The 23,865-nt window shown below is 37.3% G+C and overlaps 1 protein-coding gene across 1 annotated transcript in view; it reads left to right on the plus strand.

Moving 5' to 3' along the window:
• Positions 1–288: 288 nt before the first annotated feature.
• The window catches only part of MUC2 (mucin 2, oligomeric mucus/gel-forming), a 65,869-nt gene continuing 42,292 nt past the window's right edge, over positions 289–23,865 (plus strand). Inside the window, exons 1-22 of the mRNA XM_063317814.1 lie at positions 289–364; positions 1,752–2,013; positions 4,083–4,197; positions 4,742–4,832; positions 5,929–6,038; positions 6,261–6,477; positions 8,953–9,078; positions 9,909–10,026; positions 10,729–10,867; positions 12,504–12,617; positions 14,023–14,092; positions 14,531–14,668; positions 15,280–15,444; positions 16,058–16,152; positions 17,550–17,676; positions 18,345–18,600; positions 19,881–19,933; positions 20,618–20,718; positions 21,244–21,395; positions 21,553–21,691; positions 22,522–22,626; positions 23,145–23,327. Of these exons, the coding sequence (XP_063173884.1) occupies positions 295–364; positions 1,752–2,013; positions 4,083–4,197; positions 4,742–4,832; positions 5,929–6,038; positions 6,261–6,477; positions 8,953–9,078; positions 9,909–10,026; positions 10,729–10,867; positions 12,504–12,617; positions 14,023–14,092; positions 14,531–14,668; positions 15,280–15,444; positions 16,058–16,152; positions 17,550–17,676; positions 18,345–18,600; positions 19,881–19,933; positions 20,618–20,718; positions 21,244–21,395; positions 21,553–21,691; positions 22,522–22,626; positions 23,145–23,327 (2,946 nt within the window). The 5' untranslated portion in view covers positions 289–294. The remainder of the gene's footprint in view (positions 365–1,751; positions 2,014–4,082; positions 4,198–4,741; positions 4,833–5,928; positions 6,039–6,260; positions 6,478–8,952; positions 9,079–9,908; positions 10,027–10,728; positions 10,868–12,503; positions 12,618–14,022; positions 14,093–14,530; positions 14,669–15,279; positions 15,445–16,057; positions 16,153–17,549; positions 17,677–18,344; positions 18,601–19,880; positions 19,934–20,617; positions 20,719–21,243; positions 21,396–21,552; positions 21,692–22,521; positions 22,627–23,144; positions 23,328–23,865) is intronic.

A 23,865-nucleotide genomic window follows, 5' to 3' on the forward strand; every position in this document is an offset into this window, starting at 1 on the left:
AATTATGTCTGTGTATGATGGAAGGAAGTCTAGCATCCTTCTGAGAAATAAAATGTAAACAGGCCATAAAAAGGATAATTGCATGATAACTGACCCAATATTATTCTATTTCCTGAATGTTGGATTATGGCTATTACAATGAAAAATTCAGTTCTGTGTACTTTCTGAAGTTAACAAACATTGTATAAACGCTTGAACCGTCCTCCTCCTCCTTTGTGGTGGGATGGACTGCACCAATGGACATTATATAAAGAAAGGCTGTAGACCAGCTATTGCCTTTCACTCTTAGCTACTATGGGGCCAAAGGTAACCAGCCTGCTGTTGCTGTGGCTGGTAGTTTGCTATGCAAGCAACATTAAAAAAGGTAAGATGTTTAACAAATATGCGATAGAAATGGCCAATGGGGAAGCCTATAGAGCACTCACTGCTTTTTGTAATGCACATCAGACAAGCTTCCAAGTGCTCAAATAACTACACAGGGCTTTGAAAATATGGAAAGTTTTGGGTGTTTCTTATCTCTGCTTGTAACAGAGAATATTTTGAATGATGTGAATGAATATGTTAGCAATATTAAGGCATAACATATCTTGGCTCATGGTATTTGTAGCAGAGTCTATTGTATCTATAGTCCTGTTATATTGCATTTTTATAAGGATGCAAGGACTACCTTATAACTCCTTATTTAACAAAATATCCAGGCCAATCTGATTTATTCTATGTACAGTGGCTATTATCTGGCCAGTATGATTCAGTTTCTATGAATGTGACCAGAGTTTGCTATAGAATTTGTAAAACCAGACATACTTTGATTGCATTAATGATCTTGCCATAAACTCTACTGTTTTATTTTGTTTTATCTCCTGCTAACTGGTTGAATTCTGGTCAGTGACCATAATAATGTTAATATTAAAAATACCAGTAGGGAGGACTTTTTTTTTTTAATCTGTTCAATTGTGTCTGATTCTCGGAGACCGTCTGGACAAACCCTTGTAGTTTTCTTGGCAAGGTTTTTCAGAAGTGGTTTGCCATTGCCTGATTCCTAGGGCCGAGAGAGAGAGACTGGCCCAAGGTCACCCAGCTGGCTTTGTGCATAAGGCGGGACCAGAACTCATGGTCTCCTGGTTTCTAGCCTGATGCCTTAACCACTACACCAAACTGACTCTCAAGGGCGGGCATGAGTTTACTCTAATGACCATTTCAGCACTGAGATACTGACTCTGATTTTTTCATTAATCTTCAAATGCTAAGGATCTGCAAATAGAGGAAGATTTATCTAAATATCCCTATCCTTAATGAATATAACTTGAATCTGGAACTTTCAATGGAGTGATTTTTAATTAAAAATTATATCTTATTTGGTATAAGCAGTAGCAATGTTGTTTTTAATCCTTTAGTATAGCACTACCATCCCAGTGAGTAAATAAGGGGCATTAATAGGCAATGCTCTCCCCCTGCTTCCCACAGTACATAGCAAAACTCTTGTTATTCCAGGAAAAAAAAATGAGAATATTTGTGCCTCCTTTTTATGGTGTCTGTGTGCATATTTCCTGAGATGATGCAATTAACAGTGGTAATATAAAATGCTAACTTTTCGATAAAACATTTGATACTAGCAAACTTTTCCCCATTCAGAGGCTGCTTGAATTGTTTATTTTGACTTAATTACCTAAGTGTCTTTCATCTGCCTTTTTTTTTTTTGCTGCATAATGGCACTTAATGGTTACTTTGTCATAACATTTTTGTCTTTCCAGTAAGAAAACCTAACCATGGCCAGTATGTCTGCAGTACCTGGGGGAACAACCACTTCAAAACTTTTGATGGTGTTTTTTACCAATTTCCTGGTGTCTGTGATTACAATTTTGCTTCACACTGCCAAGAATCTTATAAAGAGTTCTCTGTTCATATCCAGCGTCAGCAGAATGAAGGTTACCCTAATATCCGATATGTTCTTGTTACAATCAAAGATGTTGTTATTTACCTCTCTCACAAGATGGTTGTGGTGGATGGGCAAATGTAAGTTCCTCTGATATGATTATGTTTCCAAGCATGCAACCTTTAAGTTCTGAAAATTTGTCACAAAAAGCTCATTGTAGTAACTATTTCAGAAGCTATAGCCCAAAACTTTAGGAAGCTACATTGTGTAGAAACGAAAGCTGCCTTTTCAAAAGAAACGTTGCTTTGAGCAAAGTTTGAAGTAATTTTGGAATTCTTCAGAAAACGTTCAAGAGAAGTACAAAATAAGAACAAGAGTTATGGAATGACTTCAGGGAGTCTATACATTCATAGGTCATTACCAGTTCTCAGCTAAAGCAAAATTTGGACCGGACATGATTATTCGGGAAAAAATATTTGAGGCAACAAGAGTTTTGATCACTACTTCTAAGCTTCACACGTCTCTGTTACTCTTCCACAATCATTGCAGAGGCTAGCAACAATGAAGCAGGCTCTTGGACTGTTGAAAGACAATATGCTTCAAAATTATTGTCAATAATTTCCTTCTCAGTCCAGATGACTGTTTTCGCTGGTATTTTTCAACTTTTCACCCAGTTATATTACATTCCACATGCAGTGACTCATTGTTTGTATGCTAAATTCATCTTGTTGACCTTCAGAACAATTTTGCTTAAATTAAACTTGATAATGTCAACTTATAAAACATTACAATGTCAACTTATAAAAATACAACTGAGTCTGAGAAAGATTCACTGAAAGCTTCCAAGTGAATTTATGTCTACGCTGGTCCATTGTGTAGGTCCTCTTTAGGTCAAATACTGGACTTCATTAGAGCTCCATTTGTGCCCTAGGGGCAACAGAATGATGGCCTTCATTGTCTATGTGCAGTAACCACCCTCTCTGACAAAATCTATTGAGAACATTTTCATGTATTATTAAGGGATTTTGACTTAATTGAATGGTGATTGCTAGAGACCTATCCAAGTTCATGTTGAATATGAAGCAGGATGATTAGAAGGATTAGAAGAATATACAAGCAGTTTTCCAGCTGTACCAATCCTATGGGGAAATGTCCCTTTTAGCCAGTAGACTACTGGTTCTATTTGGTATATAAGCTCTAGTTGCTTTCTCCCCTTAGCATAGCTGATATAAATGATGTAGCTTTCTTCTTTAATTAGCATTTTACATTGTGAAAGACATTCCCAACCAGATTATTGAACTTTAAACCCATGGCAAATGTTGGGTAATTGGCTTAAGAAAACACATTCCTTCTCCTAATGAATGTTAATATTTTCCTTTTCCTGTAATGTGACCTGTTCCATTATTCTAGGGCTGACCAACATTTTACTCTGCAGCAAACCTCCCAAAATGAGTAGAAAACCTGTATATAAGATCCTGCCTAGCATAGCACAGGAGAAAAAAAGAGTCTAAACAATTCCTTACTTTTTATTTCAGGAAAGGTGAAACACACACAAGACCTGTAGCAGTCTAATACTATTGCTGCATCCACTGAAGTTGTGTTTATTCAGATCCATTCTCTAGCTTTGAAATCAAGTGCTTTCCTCCTGCTTTTTTCTGCATGATAGGAGGCCTTTGGATGAATGTCCATATGTATAGGATGCTTCCATCTAACCTGTTGATAGACAGAATGAGAGAGTACAATTTTTTCAGTAAACAAGGAAACATGACTTGAAATGTGCTAGCTGTAATAATACATAGTGACCTTGCAGAAGGTTATTATTGGAATTAGCCTGACTGAAACCATCATTCACAATTAAAGTTTGGACATTTTTAATATCATTTTATTCCCTGATGCTAGATTTGCAGAGGTTTATGGAAGAGGCTACCTAAAGCAACACTCTTTTCTTTAAACTGTGGTTCTGTAGTATTAGGTTTGCAGAAATATGGAGCCAAATGCAGGTACAGTTTGGAAGGGGGTGGGTGGAACCAAATCAGGTAACACTTCAAATATACTAAAATTCTGAAAACCTCACCACTTGGATGTAAAATAGACCACAGGTAGAATGTAATTCCTCATTAGGTATAGAAACATCTTTGACTTCTAATGCTTGAGCTGTTAACTGCAATGGAAACCAATGCATGTACTTTTTTGTCATGCTTCTGTACAGTGCAAAGACTCCGCACTATGGTTCTGGTGTTCTGATTGAGAAGAACGATATATACACCAAAGTCTATGCAAAACTGGGCCTGATTCTGATATGGAACAGAGCAGATGCTTTGATGGTATGATGTCAACTTCTGGCTAAGACATAAATCACATAGGCAACTGATAGTTTTGTTATGGTTTTCTTTCTAGTACCTAAGATAGGCTTTGAAATGACTCTACCCCTCTGGCTACCTTTAGGCTAGGCTGAATTCAGCTTAAGTGAAGGAAGTCTGCATACCTTGTAAGGACTTTTTCATAGATAGGATTATTCAAGTAAAGTTTTAGTACTAGAAATGTGTCCTGTAACAATGCAAAATATCATCCTGTTCTGTATCACAGAATTGCTTCAGTTAGGAAATCAGCATCTGCCTCTCTGAGATGTTTCCTGTATTTCAGTTCCACTTTTTTTTTTAATGTCCCCCCCGCCCCGGTTCTGCTTGTCATCTTAGTCTTGAAACAGTGGTGAAGCACAGGTGCAGCAAGTATCAGGTAATCATACTGTCCCAGGTAGAATTCCAGTAGGTCCTGTCAAAGGATCTTAGGTAGAAGACAAGACCTATGCTTGAGATACTGAAACACCACCGTCAATCAAAGTTTCCTGGTTTTATTTTTTCAATGTAGGTTGAGCTTGACACTAAGTTTAACAATTATACTTGTGGACTTTGTGGAGATTATAATGGAGACAAGATCTACAATGAATTTGACTCAAATGGTAAGTAGAACAACACTATAGGAAGCAGCCTTCTACAAACTGGAGAATACGGATGCTTTAAATGCAGAACTGACAATCACATATACAACACATTAATTTTTTCCTAGCAAATTAGTTTACAAATGAGAATGTGAAATGACTTATATATTCTGAATTTTAACTAAATTATGAGGTCAGTAAACTATGTCAGTTGAAAATGATTTTTATATAATATTGTCCACAGTATAATTAAATCAGGGACGCGGTGGCGCTGCGGGTTAAACCGCTGAGCTGTCGATCGGAAGGTCGGCGGTTCAAAACCGCGCGGCGGGGTGAGCTCCTGTTGCTTGTCCCAGCTCCTGCTCACCTAGCAGTTCGAAAACATGCCAATGTGAGTAGATCAATAGGTACCGCTTCGGCGGGAAGGTAACGGCGTTCCGTGTCGTCATGCCGGCCACATGACCCGGAAGTGTCTATGACAACGCCGGCTCCAAGGCTTAGAAATGGAGATGAGCACCGCCCCCTAGAGTCGGATTCGACTGGACTTTACGTCAAGGGAAACCTTTACCTTTACCTATAATTAAATCAGTTTTTTTTAAATATAGTCAGGATAACTTAAGGGCAGTATGTTTAGAATAATAGAATTCACTTTACCAACTGTACGTATCACTTCCACTCAATCCAAGTTAAACCTTGAGGTTCATGCATTCTTCCATGAAAATGGAATGAAAAATATAGAAAACCTTCAAACAAATCTTTAAGTAAATGAACACCAACAACTAGAATAAAACTTCAAAATATTTAAATAGTGCATTCTAAGTGAGTGTACTATAGAATGAGAAGTTGTGGTTTGTAAGCAAAACAAGATATAAGCAAAACTAGGATGTTTTGTATCTTAGTTTACTTAATATACAGCATTTTTCTCAGCATTTCTGTGGCTCATCTGCCTTCCTTCCAGTTCTCAAAATGTATTGTGTGGTATCTATAACACAACATGTGCAGTCCTCCATATCTAGCTGATTTATCATTTATGCGTCTTTACAGTCATCAGGATGCCAAGAATCATAATCCACAAAGGGGATTATTTGTTTAAATATACATTTATTGTTTCTAATAGGATTGAACTACAACCCGATCACATATGGAAACCTGCAAAAAATTAATAACCCAAAAACAGTATGTGAAGACCCTGATGAGACAAAGCCTATTGAACTGTGCAACGAGCATGTAAGTTCTCAAAACCACGTGGAATATTAGAAACAGAGAGACATCAGCCTCTAGGGCTTGCTGTTTTTGCTCCAGCAGTTTTTATTGGGAGCAGTGGCCCATGTTTCATAGCTCCAAAATTTGAATGCACAATTCTGGTCTACAGTTTTAATCAATTCTTTTTATTACTGGAGGGCAATGTAAGGGAGACACCGATTCCCCTCTGCTTTCTTCTCTTTCAAGCGCAAAGAATGTGAAGATCTCCTAACTGCCCCAGCATTTGCAGATTGTCAGTCTCGCCTGAATCTAGAACTGTATGTTCAAGCCTGCATGCAGGACAGATGTGCTTGTCAGCACGCTGAGGACTCTTTCTGCTTCTGCAGCACCATCGCTGAGTATTCACGTCAGTGTTCCCATGCTGGTGGCAAACCTCAGAACTGGAGGACCCCTCAGTTCTGCAGTAAGTAGCTAACTGGCTTAGACAATATTTATTTATTTGATTTATTCATTAACGGGATTTATAAGGCCACCTAAATCAAACAATGTGAATCTGGGCAGTGTACAAGAACAAAATGCAGTTGAGAAAGTTTAAGCAGCATGCAAGTGTGGATACTGTCATTCCTTTACTTCACATCAAAATGGCCCTGAAGTTCCTCCATCTTTCATCCTGTATATGTTTCTTCTAAATGTCCTTCATCCTTGATTATTTATTTCAGGCCAAGTTCCAAGGAGCATCAGTGTCTTGGGATCTAAGCTGACACACAAAAAGCATGTACTTGTTAAACAAAATAAGGAGGATTAAATCCCATTGAAACTCAGGAGAATTCAGTTAATCAAATGTGAATTAGTTAACTGACTGTAGAAAGTGTTTACAAATACAAATACAAAACAGTCATCTGGTTTTATATTAACAACATTTAAAAACTTGGAAACTTTCACAAAGTATACTAATGGACTATTATTTCATCTGTGTGAGTTTGGACTTGGTTGTCCATCCCTCCCTCCCTCCATTCATATCCATCATGCTATTCCTGTGCAAACTTATTCAAAACAGACAAAAGGGAATAAAATAGTAAGCCAAGAAAGGAAAGGAAAGGAAAGGAAAATCTATATTGATCACTTTTTATTGTATATTTGGAATTATGTGTGTTGCTGGAAAGAGTCCATTTGGATTGAGGCAGGCTATCAACATTGTTAAATACATACATGCATGCATCTAGATTACACCAATGTCATGTACTATACCACTGAAGAGTTAAATTCTTGCAAACCAACCTTGCTTCCATCATACCCACAAACCATTAAATTCATTGCCTTTTGTTATATAGATCTCTGTCCTCTTTCTTTTTTCAACTATGAATTTCTCAGTCTTCTGTCTTTTCACTGCTCTTCCATGCTTTTGTTTAGTGATTTGATCCTCATTCATTCCCTCTCTATGATCAAACCACCTTAGTGAATTTCTTTCCTACTGGTCACTTAGGTTGTATTCCACCCACATTTCATTTCTCATCGATTTATTCTTGATCCTGTCACTTCTTATTTTACCATGCACACTTAAGTCTCCCATTCCCACTTCATTCAATTTATTTTTATATGTTTCCTTATTTACCCAACAGACTTTCATATAACTAAGTGGACAGAAGCAGGTTCTTAAACACAGCCATTTTTGCTTCTGTCATTCCTCACAACAGACCACATATTACCCACCACTTTTCCGCTAGCTTTGCACATCTTATTTTTTATTTTGCTATTTTCCCATCTTTAGCAAACATTTTACCAAGGTACATAAATTCATCAGCTTGCCTGAGTTTTTTGCCAGGTGTGTGTAACAACTGCTTCCTCTATTTCTGTGGGAAACACAACTACCTTCGTCTTTGATATCTTAATTTTCAAATCCATTCTCCTTGTTGCAATCTAAGATTCACTGCAGTAAATCCATATTGCATTTGGATTCACAGACAATATGGCACCATCAGCATACAAAAGTACACATACATTCTTGACCTAAACAACACATCTCCAGTCTCACCACAAGCATTCTTTATACATTTATCCATAAATATAGTAGACAATGAAGGAAATACCACACACCCTTATTTTATTTCTCTACTCAATATTGAACCATTCTCTAATGATTCTCTCATGCTTTATTTCCATCATATACCAATTTTACAAGCATTTAGAAACAAACCTTCAACTATATATATATATATATATATATGTATGTATGTATGTGTATATGTGTATATGTGTATATATATGTGTCTGTGTGTGTTAAATATCTTCATTAGAAAGGGATCATAACATTTCCTCTGTGTGCATGTATATACACAGAGACACACCAAACTTGATCATTCTCAGTGTTTCTAAAATGTTTGTTAGCTTTGTATGCCACTCTACCCAGACTGACTCTGAGCAGCATACAAATTCCTCAATAGAATAATCAGATTAAAAACAACAAAATAATATAAATGAACACCCCCCAATACATCCCACCATCATGCTACCACTTCCTCAGAGGAGCATGACACCCACCATTCCATCCCCAAAGACGGTCTAGAAGAGGCAAGTTGTAACAGCGTTGCAATGCTAATAGGGATGAGGCCAACCTTATCTTGCGGTGTGTGTGTGGAGGGTATACCACCAAAAAGGCTCAACCCAAGGTCCATGATGAAGACATTACCTAGGGGTCAGGAACTGCAGTAAGCCTTCTCCACTTCATTTGTTGAGTTACATTTTTTTCCACAAAAAACAGAAGATGCAACTTAAAAAATAACCTATATAAAAACTTTAGAAAAATGATTTTAAAGATTTTAGGCCAAGCACTTCAATAGTGCAATTCTATTGTGTGTTTTTCCTCATAGGTAAATGGACTTTTGTCCATTAAATACGAAGTATGTTTCCTAGTCATTGCTCTATTCTTTTATTCTTTTAGCTAAGTCATGTCCCTCAAACATGATTTACCTGGAAAGTGGCTCTCCCTGTATGGACTCCTGTTCACACCTGGAGATTAGCAGACTATGTGAAGAGCACTATACAGACGGCTGTTTTTGCCCTGAAGGTAACAATTTCAGTGTATAAAGGGTTGGGTGGGAAATCCAAGTTTAAATCCCTGCTTATCTGAATGGTTGAGGTCAAGCTGATTAGTCCCTTTTCAAGGTTATTTGTGCTCAGTGCAATAGTAATTGCACTATTAGTGCTCAATGCAATAATAAGCATACTTGTGAACAGTAGCCTTCAGTGGATTCACTGAGATTTATCTCTGAGAAAACGGATATGAAAAAACGTGATTTTGTGTCAAGAAATTTTGAGGTAGCAATATTAGAAATAAATAAAAATATTTGCCAGGGTTAAGCAGAAGTGATGATCTCCCTTTGGAAGAAGCATCATTACTGCCTTCTATTACAAGCTCAGAAAAGGAGCAGGCAATCTTTTTTACTATTATTGAGTGCCACATTTTCTTGGGAATAATCGGTCAGAGGCCTGATGCAGTGGACCAGGCTAGAGTCAAAAGTGGGGGGTTGTTTTGGCCCACCCCTCTTTTGTCTTTGGAACCGCTTTCCCTTTCCCTTTTCCCTTTCTCCCCCCATTAGCAGGTAATGGGACAGCTTGTTCTTGTCCATGGCCTGAAGTGAATGTTTGCAGAAAGCTTCTGAAATTAGGACCACATGAAATTAGGTTAAGAACATTACAAGACCCTTGCAAAGTTTTTCCTCCTCTGCCACAGATACATCACCCATACTCTGTACTCTTCAACCAAATTTAATAATTAGCTAGGAAATTGTTCATGTATTGGTAATGCATTGTTCATCTTAGTTTGACAGAATTTCTTATTTAGAGCTTTAGTAGCAATTTTAGTTGTCATGTACTATTAACATCTTGTTTTTGCAGGCACGGTATATGATGATATCACAGGGAAAGGCTGTGTGGCCACAAACCAATGCCATTGTAAACTTCATGGAAAAATATACTCCCCTGGTCAGAAAATTACCAATGAATGTGAAAAGTGGTAAGAAAACCAATAACCCATCATTTCCCTACCAGCAACTTATCGTATTTTTTTAGAGTCATCCAATGATTGTTAAGTCAAAATGAGGACAGGATTTATATCATGTCAGTGATGACAGGGTGATGCTATGTAGACACTTTATGTTACTAGTGGGGAAATGGCCTGAAAGTATCGCTGGGCAGAGCACAGTATTTTAGAATTGATGCTTGTTGAAATAATAATAATAATAACAACAACAACAATAACCACCACCACAACAGTGATGGGAATGTCATCAAAATAACTTCCTTGCGTCACCAGTGAACCCCCTTGCTTTCAGTCAAATACCTCAGTATTATTTTACACACTATTTTAAATATTTTACATATTTAATTAAACATGCCAAGTCAAATTAAGAAACTTTGCATTTATATGGTTTAAAGAAAGATAAAAATTGTCCAGCATCAGCAAACAATCCAAAAGAAAAGTGAATGTATTGCCTCTAAGTAATTTGATCTGTAACTGCAAAGTCTTCATCCAGGCTTTGGTGGCTTCTTCAGTCTATAAAGAAAAGAAAAGAAACCGGATGGGTTATACGGTAGCGAAAACACAAACAGACTTACTTCCAAAAGGCACCTTCAATGGGATAGTCTAAATGCATGTATTTTCAGTGCAGGTTCTTGGACTGTACATCCCTTGATGCCCCGTTTTGTCTATTTGCAGCACGTGTAATTCAGGGAGATGGATATGCCAGGAGTTACCCTGTCCAAGCACATGTGCTTTGGAGGGGGGATCCCACATAACAACTTTTGATGGGAAGAAATATACCTTCCATGGAGACTGTTACTATGTGTTAACCAAGGTATGTGTGTGAAATCCTTGCCTTTGGAGGTGCAGCTGGGATTATGAACACTGCAATTTTACCAAATGCTCAAGACAGATTTCTTGAGTTAGGCTCTGGAGTTGTGCCAAAGATCTTTTGCTGACTGCTTTATATGGTTTTATAGCAATGATGTGAATTTTTTAATGTTTGTTTTTATCTTGTATTTTATTCCAATTTTGTAAACCACTTGGTTATTTCTGCACCAAAATATGGTGGCAGCGGCTGTTGTGGCGATGATGATGATGATGATGATAATGCTATCAGAGGTTTCTGTTCTAGTCTATGGCAAGTTTATTTGTAGATGTTCTATGTTTTTTAGATAAAAGCCTGGGAGGATTGCCATTTCTATGCAATGAGCATTCAAAATTAACACAACTATTTCAGTGGTTTTTAAATGGGTTTAATGATTATAGGGTCCTTTGGTGTATACACAGTAACAAACGATGTAATTCACCCAGTTCCTCCATAGCTATAAAAACAAGCTCATTCAGTTAGGGAAATTTTCCTCCTCTTAATGGTAAAATAGGTATATTTTTAGTCCATACCCAATCTGTTCTATTTCTGCATTAATCTTTTTTTTTCAATCAAGACAAAATTAGGGTTTAAGTTGTATTCAAAGACAAATGTTCTAAACATATTCAAAAATAGGCACTTCAGTATATATTTTTCTCTCAAAATATGCATTTCCATATTCTATATTTTGAGACATTTTGGAACCAAGAACTGAGCTGGAACATTCAGGAAGTGTGATAGCTGTTTGATAATAATTCTAATTTGCTGAGAAGCCCAGGAGATGTGGATCAGGTCAGCCGCTTGTGAATTCTCAGAGATAAAATTCCCCAAGCATTTCTAAATTGTGTTTTGCCCTGATGGTGGTGTGGATACCCAAAGCTTAATCTATTTCCTTTCCTTTCTTTGGATCCATACACAGACGGTTGACTTATTTATTAGGCAACTCAGTGTTATTATTAATTCTATCTGCTATAGAATGCCTGCAGAACTATGGCTATGGGGTATTCTGTGCATTAGCAAATTTTCTCCATTTGTCACCTTCTTGTTGCATATCTGATATTAGCTGTTTTTTGTTTTTTTTCCTGGACTGGCACTGCAGAATCGTCTCAGTCTCAGCATCTGCTGAATTTACTGTATAATTTAGGGCATACCCTACAGTACTGTATAGCACTAATGCCTGCTGCTACTTTGTTATAGGGAGAGGTGCCAACACCCAGCACTGGAGCATGAAGTCTGATGTTCCCCATTGGGAAAGCAAGTCCTTTATCCCACCTTATAAATGCAGTGAAATTTAGGATAAGGCTAAAAAGATTACTATGAATCTGAATGGGTTGTTGAATGCAAATTGGGGCAGCAGCTCATTTTCCCAAAGAAAGACTAATACACTTCCTGAAGGGAACAGAAAGATCTACAAACCAAATCATGGAAGCTGGCATCTCTAACAGCAAATATCTATCTATCTATCTATCTATCTATCTATCTATCTATCTATCTATCTATCTATCTTTTTGGTTTAATAGCTAATTTTATTTGTCCTGGAAAACAAATTGGTTTATAGAGGTAATGATTGACCACATTAATTGTATTTGTTCTTCCATATGAGCAGGCCAGGAAAAATGACTCACATGTTCTCCTGGGAGAATTGGCTCCATGCAGTTCTTCAGACAAGCAGACATGCCTAAAGACCGTCGTGTTACTAATGGACCACAAGAAGAGTGTAAGTTTAATGTAGATGATGATGGTATAGCTGTCAGCTTGTTCATCTATTTTATGATGCCTTTTATTTCATTTGATGTCTGTTTCTCTTTCTCAGTCTAAAAAAAAGTCAGATGAAGCTATACTTTTGCCACTTCGAGAAATTTTAATTAGTATTCGTATTTATGATTGTTGATCCAAATGTCTTTATTCACTGGAGAAACAAAATCCTGACTATATTATGACTGTGTTTTGCTTACATTTATTTTGCTATGGGTTCCTGTTACATTCCTCAGATGTAGTTTTCATTTACACTGATAATATGCTATGTATACAAAATATGTATTACATTATCATTGCCCACCAAAGTTTTCATATCAAAAATGTAATGAGAATTATTTTCAAGAATTACTTTCTTCCTGATCCATTATACTTTTATGATCCAGCTAACAGTGGCCAAGTAATAAATAAATTCTTTACTGGGGGATGGCAGCCAAACTCCTTTTAGAGATTTTGGACTATAGTGTCCTTTGCAATTGGCTGTGCAGTGGAGAGCCACATACTGGGAGGCCACAAATGTTGGAGAAGGGTGATCTAAAGTGTTACAAGTTCCCCTTTCTCGCCCTGTTTCCTGACCTTTGAAACTTTCAGAGGTATGGACTTCAACTCCCAGAATTCTCAACAATGGCCATGCTGGCTGGAAAATTCTGGGTACTGGAGGCCACACATCAGGAATTTCCCATGATTGGGAAACATTGCCCTAGAGGAAGAGTCTAGAGCCAGGAAAACAAATTGCAAAGACCACAAGTCTCATTACTCCTTCGTTGAAAACACATGAGGAGAAGGCATAAATATAACTGCCAATTGACAAAATGAAATATAGTAATCCAATCTTTTTATTTAAATGGGAGATTTTAACTGCTTTCTTTCACAAGTTAATGAATATGGTATAAAGAAACTGAAACAATAATATGTGGAGTTATTGATAACACTTAGAGCATTTGATGTTGCTCTAATATAATAAGTCTGGGAACTTGAATGTATATTGGCAAATAAGCAACCAGAACTATCAGCACTCAAACAAATTCCACTTTATATATTTCATGTACTTTGATTAAAAAGATCCTATTTGTGCTTCAGAGTCTTCTTCTGAATCTGCAGAAGTTGCCTTCCAGTCAAAGGGTGAATATTCATGCTCAGGGTCATGTGTTCTGTTGCTCAGGGCTTACAATGTTGATTAAACTATTTCTCAATTTCTGTAATCCACTGGATTACACTGGATTGGATTTCTGTAATCTCTCTGAAGAACTCGTTCCACTTCTATGGTTCTGAGCATGGAAGAATGATGTTAATTTAAGATGGCATTCTATTTTAAGGATCCCACTAAAGTTGTACTGACATAATAGGATGCATTTTCTCTCACACAGATTGTAGCTTTCAAATCAGATGCTACTGTACTACTGAATGAGATGGAGATTAATTTGCCCTACAGAACAGGTAAGGAAGGGAGCCATGACTTCCACATACCCCAGCATTGCCTAGATTGCTCTAGATATCCTTCTGATTGTGCTTTAAGATATTAAGCAAGTTAAAAACAAAGGGATCACTAACATACGGGATACCATTAAATATAACGGAATAAAAAAAGATACTAGAAAGGGGGGTGAGATGTATTTCCTGATAAATTTAGTAGGCACTGGTCCCTGAGAGTAAAGTGCTTAACAATGACTTATGACTCATGTCTCTCATTTTTCATTGCCTTCTTCCATCTTCTCCCACATAAGAAATAACATCAATGTGCTGGCTAACTATTCTTGCTCTCCTGGAGAAACACAAATAAGTTGACCGCTATTTTTTTTCCTTTCAGATTAAAGGCAGAGGACAAATGGATTACAGTTGACAGAAGATGATTTGACCTTCCCTTTGTCTTTCCAGGTGGGATCTCAATTTTCCGGCCATCTTCCCACTACGTTATTGTGCACACATATTTGGGGCTAAAGATGCAGATCCAGCTGTCTCCAGTGATGCAACTGTATGTCATTGTGGAACAGTCTGTCAAGGGAACTCTCCAAGGCAAGTCTGAACTTTTATCTACCATTAGATAAAAGGTAAAGATCTTGAATGAATTTCATCTATTCAGTTATTGAGTAGAATAACGGAATACCGGCCAACCTATTAACTTATTTTGACAGCTTCCACCTTACAGTGCATATCTCAGTGTTTAGGATTTTTGATACTAAGTATGTTGTTTAGTTTAATGTTCATCCATTTAATGTTTCTATATCTGAAACAATCTCACAATAATTTGTTAAGTTACTTTGGAGTTTCTCATAGTGCTGATTCAAAATGCTGATATTAAGAGGCATAAAAAAAAATTCAATGTTAGAAACATTTTTTCTCTACCACCCTGACTCTCCTATTTCTCAGTTTGTCATTTTGACTAAAAAGGGTCACTTCAGAAGATAGCACTGTTGCTATAATACAGTCAGGAGCATTGACGTACTTAAGAACTGATGTAAAACTAAACAAAACAAAAAGTTAGTATTACTTAGTAAAGTTCATGTTGGTTTGGAATTACTGTTAGATGTGATGGGAACTTAATACCTAGAAGATCTTACCAGAACAACAGCAAGAGATTTCAGTAAAGTACAACACATTAAATTTCTGTTGTTTTTTATCAACAGGACTTTGTGGAGATTACAATGGAATAGAAAGTGATGATTTCAAAACATCGGGTGGAGTGGTTGAAGCAACAGGGGCTTCCTTCGCCAACACCTGGAAAGCACAAGCCAGCTGTAGCAACATGGAAGATAAATTGGAAGACCCTTGCACTCTGAGTCTTGAGAACGGTAAGGGAGGAGTGGCTTTCATCAACACATTCCAAAATCCACTAATATCTTCATACAAGAGAGTTTTATAGCCCATCTCCAAGTCAGGTCTTCAATTGGAAGTAGTAGTTTTGCATGCAATGCATACATCTGTGCTAATCCAAAGGCTTTCACTTGAGTATGAGCTGCAGCTTTCAATCTCTCTTTTTAGAGGACTCTACCAAAAAGTCATGCTGCTGAAGATAGAGAAAAATTCCATTTTGCATATTGCTGTTATGAAAATGGACACAGGCTTGGCTTGGCACTTCCTACTAAATATGCTTTTCTTCTGGTGATGCTTTCTACTTCCAAACAATTAAAGACTAGGGAGAGAAACCTATGGAGGCTGTATAGTCCTCTGATGATATGGTATCCAGTATTGTCCATTGTTCTATACATTCCAATGCACAGAGTTGCCCAGTTGCTTCAGTATTTGAGCTATGTATACAATACATAAAGTACTTATTTTGTTTTGCTTTACTGTGTTGTGATCAAAATAATCTAAAGGTTAGAATATTGCCATCAACATCATATGAGAAACAGAAAGGCATTAAGTAAGTGGGTAACAAGGTGTCATTTCTCCCCTGTGGTACAGAAAAGTATGCTGAAAACTGGTGCTTTTTATTGAAAAGTACAGAAAGTCCTTTTGCCAGATGTCACTCAGTGATTGATCCAATGGATTATTATAAGGTACAGATTTTGAGTCTTCTCCAATATCTTAGGATTCTGTTGTGTGGATCTTTTGTATTTCATGGAAGAATGAATGAATGAATGAATGAATGAGTATATGTATATGTATATTTGTGTGTGTGTGTGTGTGTGTGTGTCTGTCAGTCTGAAGTGTGTGTGTGTGTGTGTATGTATATATGCATGTATGTGTGTGTGTGTATGTATGTATGTATGTATATGTGTATATATATATATATATATATATATATGAATATTGCAGACTATACTGGGAAAGTAAGCAAGCTCTTCAGTATTTTTTCTGATTTATTTATAAAATACCCGAGGACTAACATTTCTGACAAAGAATAGTCAAGTTTCAGATAAAGCCCACTTTCTGAAGCTTTCAGTTAAAAATATATGAATTAGAACAAATCCATAGATGTGAAAAGAGCTGAATAAGAGAACCAGAAATTATGAAAGGAAAAGCCACGAGCCACAGATCTCTCTTAGGTAGGCATCAGACTTCGAAATCTTGGGAGGATTTCCTTGCTGTGACAGAGCAAACTATGTTCCACATTCTTTGCAGAATAACAACTGTGTAGAAAGTATGTAGCCCAAATAGGAAAAGTACAACATCTCCTGGGGCAAATGGAACTCTTAATAATTTTATTTTTATTTATTTAAAAAATTAAACTACCTAATAGCTGAATAATCTGGGTGGTTTACCATAAAGGATTCTTTGGGATCCTGGCTTCAGGCATTCCCACATGGCAGTGGGTTTGTTTTTAGTGTTTATACATCTGCTTGAGCCACAGTACAGCATTACAGCAAATTTCCAATCCATAGGCAAGGCAGTAGTGTTCCTTTAGGTGGGTTGCCTTGGAGCTGTGATACAGCCTATTTGCAACTTTTAAAAAGACATTTTTAAAAATGGAAGAAGTACACTCCAGCATGTGAGAGAAATGGATGAACTACTTTGATACACCTTACATTTTGAAAGAAGGGGAAAAGGAATAAGTCATATATGCCAGGTTTCCTTATCTAGTCTCTCTAGAGCAGTGCTGGTTGGGGAATTCTGGGAGTTGAAGTCCACATGTCTTAAAATGTCCACGGTTGAGAAACACTGCTCTAGATGTACCTTTAGTCAGGCATTCTGGGAGTTGGAGTCCCAGCTCACATGGAGGGCATCAGATTGGGTGGGGTAACAGGCTATTCCTAATATGAGTTTCTCACTCTGTATTGTACTTCCATCACAATTTAGACCATTCCTAATATGGGTCTCTTATTGTGTCACTGCACTTCCATTGCAGTTGTGGAACAGAGTGCTACATTCTACCCATAGCTACTCTCAAGAGTCAGTTTTTCATCCAAAGACCCTTTTCATTAATTAGGACTGACTAGATTACTGTTTGTTTCAGCGTTGCAAGTACGATACCTGCAGTTGTGACTCCAATGAAAAATGTTTGTGTGCTGCCCTGTCATCTTATGCAAGAGCCTGTGCTGCCAAAGGAGTCATGTTGTGGGGCTGGAGATATCTGATCTGTGGTAAGTATCTCCAGTTCCATTCTGACTGGCAATAACAGAAACAACTAAAGTTGTTTTCCTTAATCTCTTGATACCGGCATCTATCTTTTTAAAAATCAAAATAGAGCAGCCCTGGATTAACCATTAAGCAAAATAAGCACCAGGGGAGGGGGACCCCACAGAATGTTTTCCCTGAGCTATCATGCCCTTAACTCTTTCACTGCTACACATGACTTTAGTTTTCAGCACGTACTGAGTCTTAATGTCTTGTCAGTTAAGCAATAGAAGAAGCGAGGGCACCGTTGTTGGGCTGTGCTTAGGCCTCAAGTGGCCTTAATCCAGCTCTGAAATAGAGCATATTTGGATAAATTGCATTTGAGGTTAAAAAACAAACAAACACTGAGATATATTATTTGTAGTGACATGGAATTTCATGGGAACATGCCCGACACACTCAGAAGAACTGGACCATAAAGCTTTAGATCATGGAGTCTATTTTTAAACATTCCCTGTCTTTATATGTTTGCATGATGTTTTTATTAGTAGCCAGTAACAATGCAATTGGCCTTAACCACTGCTTCAGAAACACTAGTAACGTCCTCCCAAATATTTCTTGGTGGAAAAGTAGCATAAATGAATGGACTTTAGATGCTGATTTAGGAATGTATTATTTTCTCCCTTAACTTCAGACAAAGAAGTAGCTTCTTGCCCAGCCAACCAGGTTTTCCGCTACAATCTGACCACATGCCAACCGTCCTGCCGCTCACTTTCGGACGGAGATGAGTACTGCTTGAGAGGTTTCTCTCCGGTTGATGGCTGTGGCTGTCCTGACAATACCTACATGAATGAGAAAGGCATCTGTGTGCCCATTGTTGAGTGTCCCTGTCATTATAAAGGCTTATACCTGCAGCCTGGAGATACTGTCATGAAGGAAGGGAAGCGCTGGTAAGTTGTGAAGACTGTTCCCTCTGTTCCAGTTAGATGAGAAGATGGGCATTCAGCACAAGAGACCTTTAAGTGCTGAGTCACATTTGCAGATTAAAACCAGGTGGCGAATTCAGCAGAACATAAGCACATTCCAGGGAACTGAGATAATCATTTGGTACAGTTCAGTAGGATGCTCTTTCTCCAAATCAGCAAAAGATAGAAACAATTACTTAGTTCATTTTGAGAATCAGTACATTTTGCAGGGCTTTGGAAATCCTTCATTAAGGGCAGTGCTGAGACACATACAGTGTGGAATACACTCCTAGGGAAGAGAGGATAGAATTGCAGGTTCAGAATGGTTGAATTTTTGAGATAACTTTAAAGGGTGACATCAGAGGTATGGTATTAACTAGACAACCCTGTGACCCACTGGGTCATCCTTTGAGGGAAAGGTAGTGCAGTCTGATGTGACCAGAATGAACATTACATTTAGGCTGACCATATTTTTTTACCCCAATGCTGGACAGTCCTGCGATCATCTAAAAAGAGTGTATATCATAAATGGAAAAAAATAATTGTAGTGGCAAATGAACGTCAGTAATAAGTCGGTATTTACTTACCTAAACAGATAAACAGAATGACCGTGGGCTGGCAAAAAGCAGTGGGAGTGGGAGCAACTTCTGACTTCCTTCCAGCTTCCCCACTGATTTTGCTTGTGGGAAGCTGGCAGGGAGTGTCGGAAAGCATGGTCACGTGATAAATAAAATGGTCTGAACATTGTGGAAATTTCAATTCCACAGGAGTAATGGGTCCCAGATTTTTTATGCATTCTTAAGTTAATAGAATTTAGGTATCTTGATTAAAAAATTGTTGTGGAATAATGCACCATTTGGGCTAACTTGAGGGTACAAAGAGACAAACAGATAAACTTAATGAGAATTTTAGTAGTATATAGATTATGCTCTTATCCACCATTTATTTTAAATGGTGATCCATTAAAATGAAGGAATGTTGGCAGGAATGTTGTTCATTTAAAACATTTAGGATGCATTAGCATCAACATCTGAAAGTATGTGGCAGTCCTTATCAAATCACTGACATCTGTAGTTTGGCTGTTTGTATTGTGTATTAGTAGTATATCATTCAGGGGTTGTTCAAGAAATCACAGAACTGAAATATACTTTCTTTTGTTAAAGGTACAGTATATACAGTAAATTACAATTCATTTGCAAAATCCTTATTGCTACTGTCTTGTAATTTTATTTATTTATTTATTTATTATTTTCTGCTATTTCTAGTGTTTGCAGATATGGAAGATTTCAGTGTGTAACAGTGCAAATATACAGTCGTGGTAGGTATAAACCTTCATATTTTAATAATACCTGTATATTCTCAATTTGAGCTATCTGTTTTATGACTCGCTTATTGTTTTGGAAATCATTTCCTTTTGAGTTGACATTACCATAAAGCCACTTCCTCCTAAAACAATAATAGTAATAATAATTCTAAAGGTTTTCCATCTGTAAGCCTGGGACATACTTTCTTCACAGGGACATAGAACATTTCCAAATGAATGCAACAAGCCACTCTCAGAATGTTTCATCTTCTGTCTGTTATGACAATGCCCAAGTTATCTGATCAGACATTTGTATACAACTACAACTTTCCCTATCAAGGAGAAGGTTTCCCCCCCCCCCCCCCCCGAGCACTACCAACCTTGTTCTAACGTCCAAAACTGGAGCAAGGCTTCTGCCGTCCATGGGGTTGGTTTGATTTCTATGAAATATTTTGTTCAAATATTGCAAGGTAATGTCATCTCAAAGTGACACAAGGATCTTGGTAAGAGCATCTTCTATGTGTATGGCATTTGATTTGCAAGGTGACTTAGTTTTAAAGGAGCAAACCATTCCAGGTTTTGTGGGTGCCAACCACTCCAATAAATCACCATATTTCCTGTGTTTTGGATTTCCATTTCTCTGTTACTATGAAAGTAAATTCAAGAAAATGTTTTCAATGCTCTTTATTTACTTGGCAGAATGTTCATCCAATAAGACCTACTTTGATTGCAACAACTTTGATTCTTGGTCTTCCCAAACACCGATGCAACTCAGCTGTCAAACGCTGGGTACCGATCACGTATGTCTTTTTTCTGTTCTGGCTTCTTTACGCCCTTATTCCAAAAGTGATGCAATTTTAATAGTGATTTATGCTGTGATGCAATTATCTTTAGTGAATCCCACTGAGAGAGTACTGAGATGAACCAGGCCACCGCTTGAAGTGCCAACATAGCATTTCGTTTGTTTACATTTTGATACAAGAAATAAAGTCACTGGCCATTTTGTATTTAAAGGCAAGACCCCTACCAAACATATATAGAATTCTTCCATTTTTTGCAGGAGATAAAACCCCCCTGTGGAAATGGGAGAGCAATTTCCTCTCCAGCATATTTCAGATATTTGAAAGATGCTGAGCCCCTTAACCTCAAATCTGACTTTAGCACATACTAATACCAAGTTGGTGGTAAACTTTAAACAGTGCACTTGTGTGTGATTTGTCTGTCCAAAAACACATGATCAAAAGTAAGGCATATGGATTTTAATTTGCTTTATCATATTAAAGTGCTATTAAATATTCAAGTGGTATTATTCTTTTTTCTCATAGTTCCAGACAGAATGTATCTCAGGATGTGTTTGTCCTGATGGCTTGATTGATGACGGCCGAGGGGAATGTGTAGCAGAAGATGACTGCCCATGCATTCATAACCAGGTGTTTTATTCCACTGGAGAAAAAATAAAAGTTGGCTGCAACACATGGTAGGATATGCTATGCACAAAATAGAAATAGTAGATGATACCCATTTCTTATTTTACACCGTTACCAGTTTGCTCTGCACTTTAAAAGCATTGCACTGAGAGACAGCTCTGGCCTTAGCATCTCCCTCTCCCTCTCTCCCTCTCTCTGACACTCTAGTACCTGCCAAAAAGGAAGCTGGAAATGCACCAACATTGTGTGTTATGGGACATGTACCATTTATGGAAGTGGCCATTTTATCACCTTTGATGGAAAATTCTATGACTTTGATGGTAACTGTGAATACGTGGCTTCCCAGGTAATATTCAGTTATTATTATGATGTTTTGCAGTAATCCAAATTATATTTGAAATGACTATCAATTTTGTTCCATGAACATCCATCAGAATTTCATTCCATGAAATCCTCTTATTCAGCAGGGAACCAAGTAATTGCATTAAGATCACTTTTTGGTATGGTTGCACATACTCATGTTACCAAACTTCAAACAGTCTGCTTGTATTGAACCCCATGATATTGAATTAAAATATTGACAATTTAACAAGTCTTTGGAGGCTTTCTTGAAGATTTATTACCTTGAGTGATGATAATATCTTTACTAGTAACTGGCACTCTTCCTCAATGCGTTGGCAAAAGAAGCAGGACTTTGCCAAACTAACTTTTTAAAACAGGAATTCCAAATGTGCAGGATATGCTAGGCTATTCCATCTATGTTCTGCCAAATCCTGATGCCAGGCAGGGTCATTTCTTTGAGGTAGTGTCCACTTGACTTCCTGACAGGAATCTCATTACATTCAAATGAAACTAAATTGAACTGTGACATGACATTATATGACCACATTGCCACCAATACAATAATTCTCAGCCAAATAAAATGTGGCACTTTTTAAAAACTAGCTCATTAAAGGGTGTGTGTGTGTTGCTTAGTAAGTGGTTTGAGGCTTGAATGCTCTCATAATCATAGAGGAATGGGCAACATTACGCTTGCTGTGGATATACATATTCAATACAGTTTTGACTTTTTTAAAAACATGGATGAAAATAACATTAGCTTAATTTTGATCTTCCTTCCTTCCTTCCTTCCTCCCTCCCTCCCTCCCTCCCTCCCTCCCTCCGTACGACCGCTAGGATTACTGTGGCAACCAAACAGGAACATTTAGTGTGATCACAGAGAATGTTCCCTGTGGAACGACAGGAGTTACCTGCTCCAAGGCCATCAAATTGTTTCTAGGGGTATGTATCAAGTACAGAAAAGAATACACCTGGGAAGGGCTGGTTGGAAAGCATCCCTCCCTATCTGAAAAAATCAGAGAATGCTTTGAAGTCTTAAACAATTGGACTCAACTGTATTTTTTCAGGACTGACGAGAAGTAACATGCCATGCAGTTTAAATCTGCTAGATTGACACTGGGTGAGCTGACAGATGAGGAGTGGTCCTGTTACGTTATTGATTAAACAACAAGTGCTGTGACAAGTAATAAGCTTTTGTCTAATATAGCACATTTGTTCAGATACATGAAGTATTATTCTGATTACTGCTCTATAGGGAATGGTCCTCTCTTGGATTATACTCTACCCATTGGTTGAAATGGGCTGCATTCCAAAAAGCCTAAACTTAAACCAAACCATAATAAATGTGTTAATCCACAGTGTTAATCCACAGTTCCTTGGGTGTGCTGAGTAGAAGGGACTGTTTAAAATATCAACTTCTGTTTTCATCACATAGCCTCCATTGTATTTCTGCCTTTTAGACCATTGAGCTAAAGCTGGAAGAAAAACAGATTGAAAAAATTCAGTGGAGTGAAAACGAAACTGAAGCTTTTTGGATTCGTGGGACAGTTGGGTTGTATACAGTAATTGAAGCCAGCAATGGAGTTATGGTCATCTGGGATAAGAAGACAACTATTTTTATCAAACTGTTGCCTCATCATAAAGTCAGTGCTTCTGGAACACTTTCCTTATAACATTTGTTTTAATGTTACTAATGGATTAATATATTAAAAATATTTTCTTATAGCATCTATGTCTTAGTACATCCTATGCATCCTTATGTAGATTATTTTATTTATTTATTTATCAAATTTACCACTGCCCATCTCCCCCCAAAGGAGGGACTCTGGGCGGTTTACAATAGAAGTAAAAATTAAAATTAAATTTTAAAACATTATGATTCTGCAATGGATGCCACTATTGATTTCATGGTAAATGTTGATTAATACAATATGCATATCAAATCACTGAACCCATCATGGATGACTCACCGAATAATGTTCAGGTAGGATTTAAATATATAGAATAAAATAGGAGGAATGGACAAATATTTTCCTCTCCAGTTTAGGTAAGACTTGGGAAAAGTCCTTCCATCAGCCCAAAACTTTTACTGGATCCAACCCAAGGCAAATATCTAAAATACTTTATGCAGATTTATTTAATGATTTTCATGTATTTGTTTATAGTAAACCTCTTTTTCCA

Source organism: Candoia aspera, chromosome 1 (assembly GCF_035149785.1).
Source record: "Candoia aspera isolate rCanAsp1 chromosome 1, rCanAsp1.hap2, whole genome shotgun sequence".
Lineage (NCBI taxonomy): Eukaryota > Metazoa > Chordata > Lepidosauria > Squamata > Boidae > Candoia > Candoia aspera.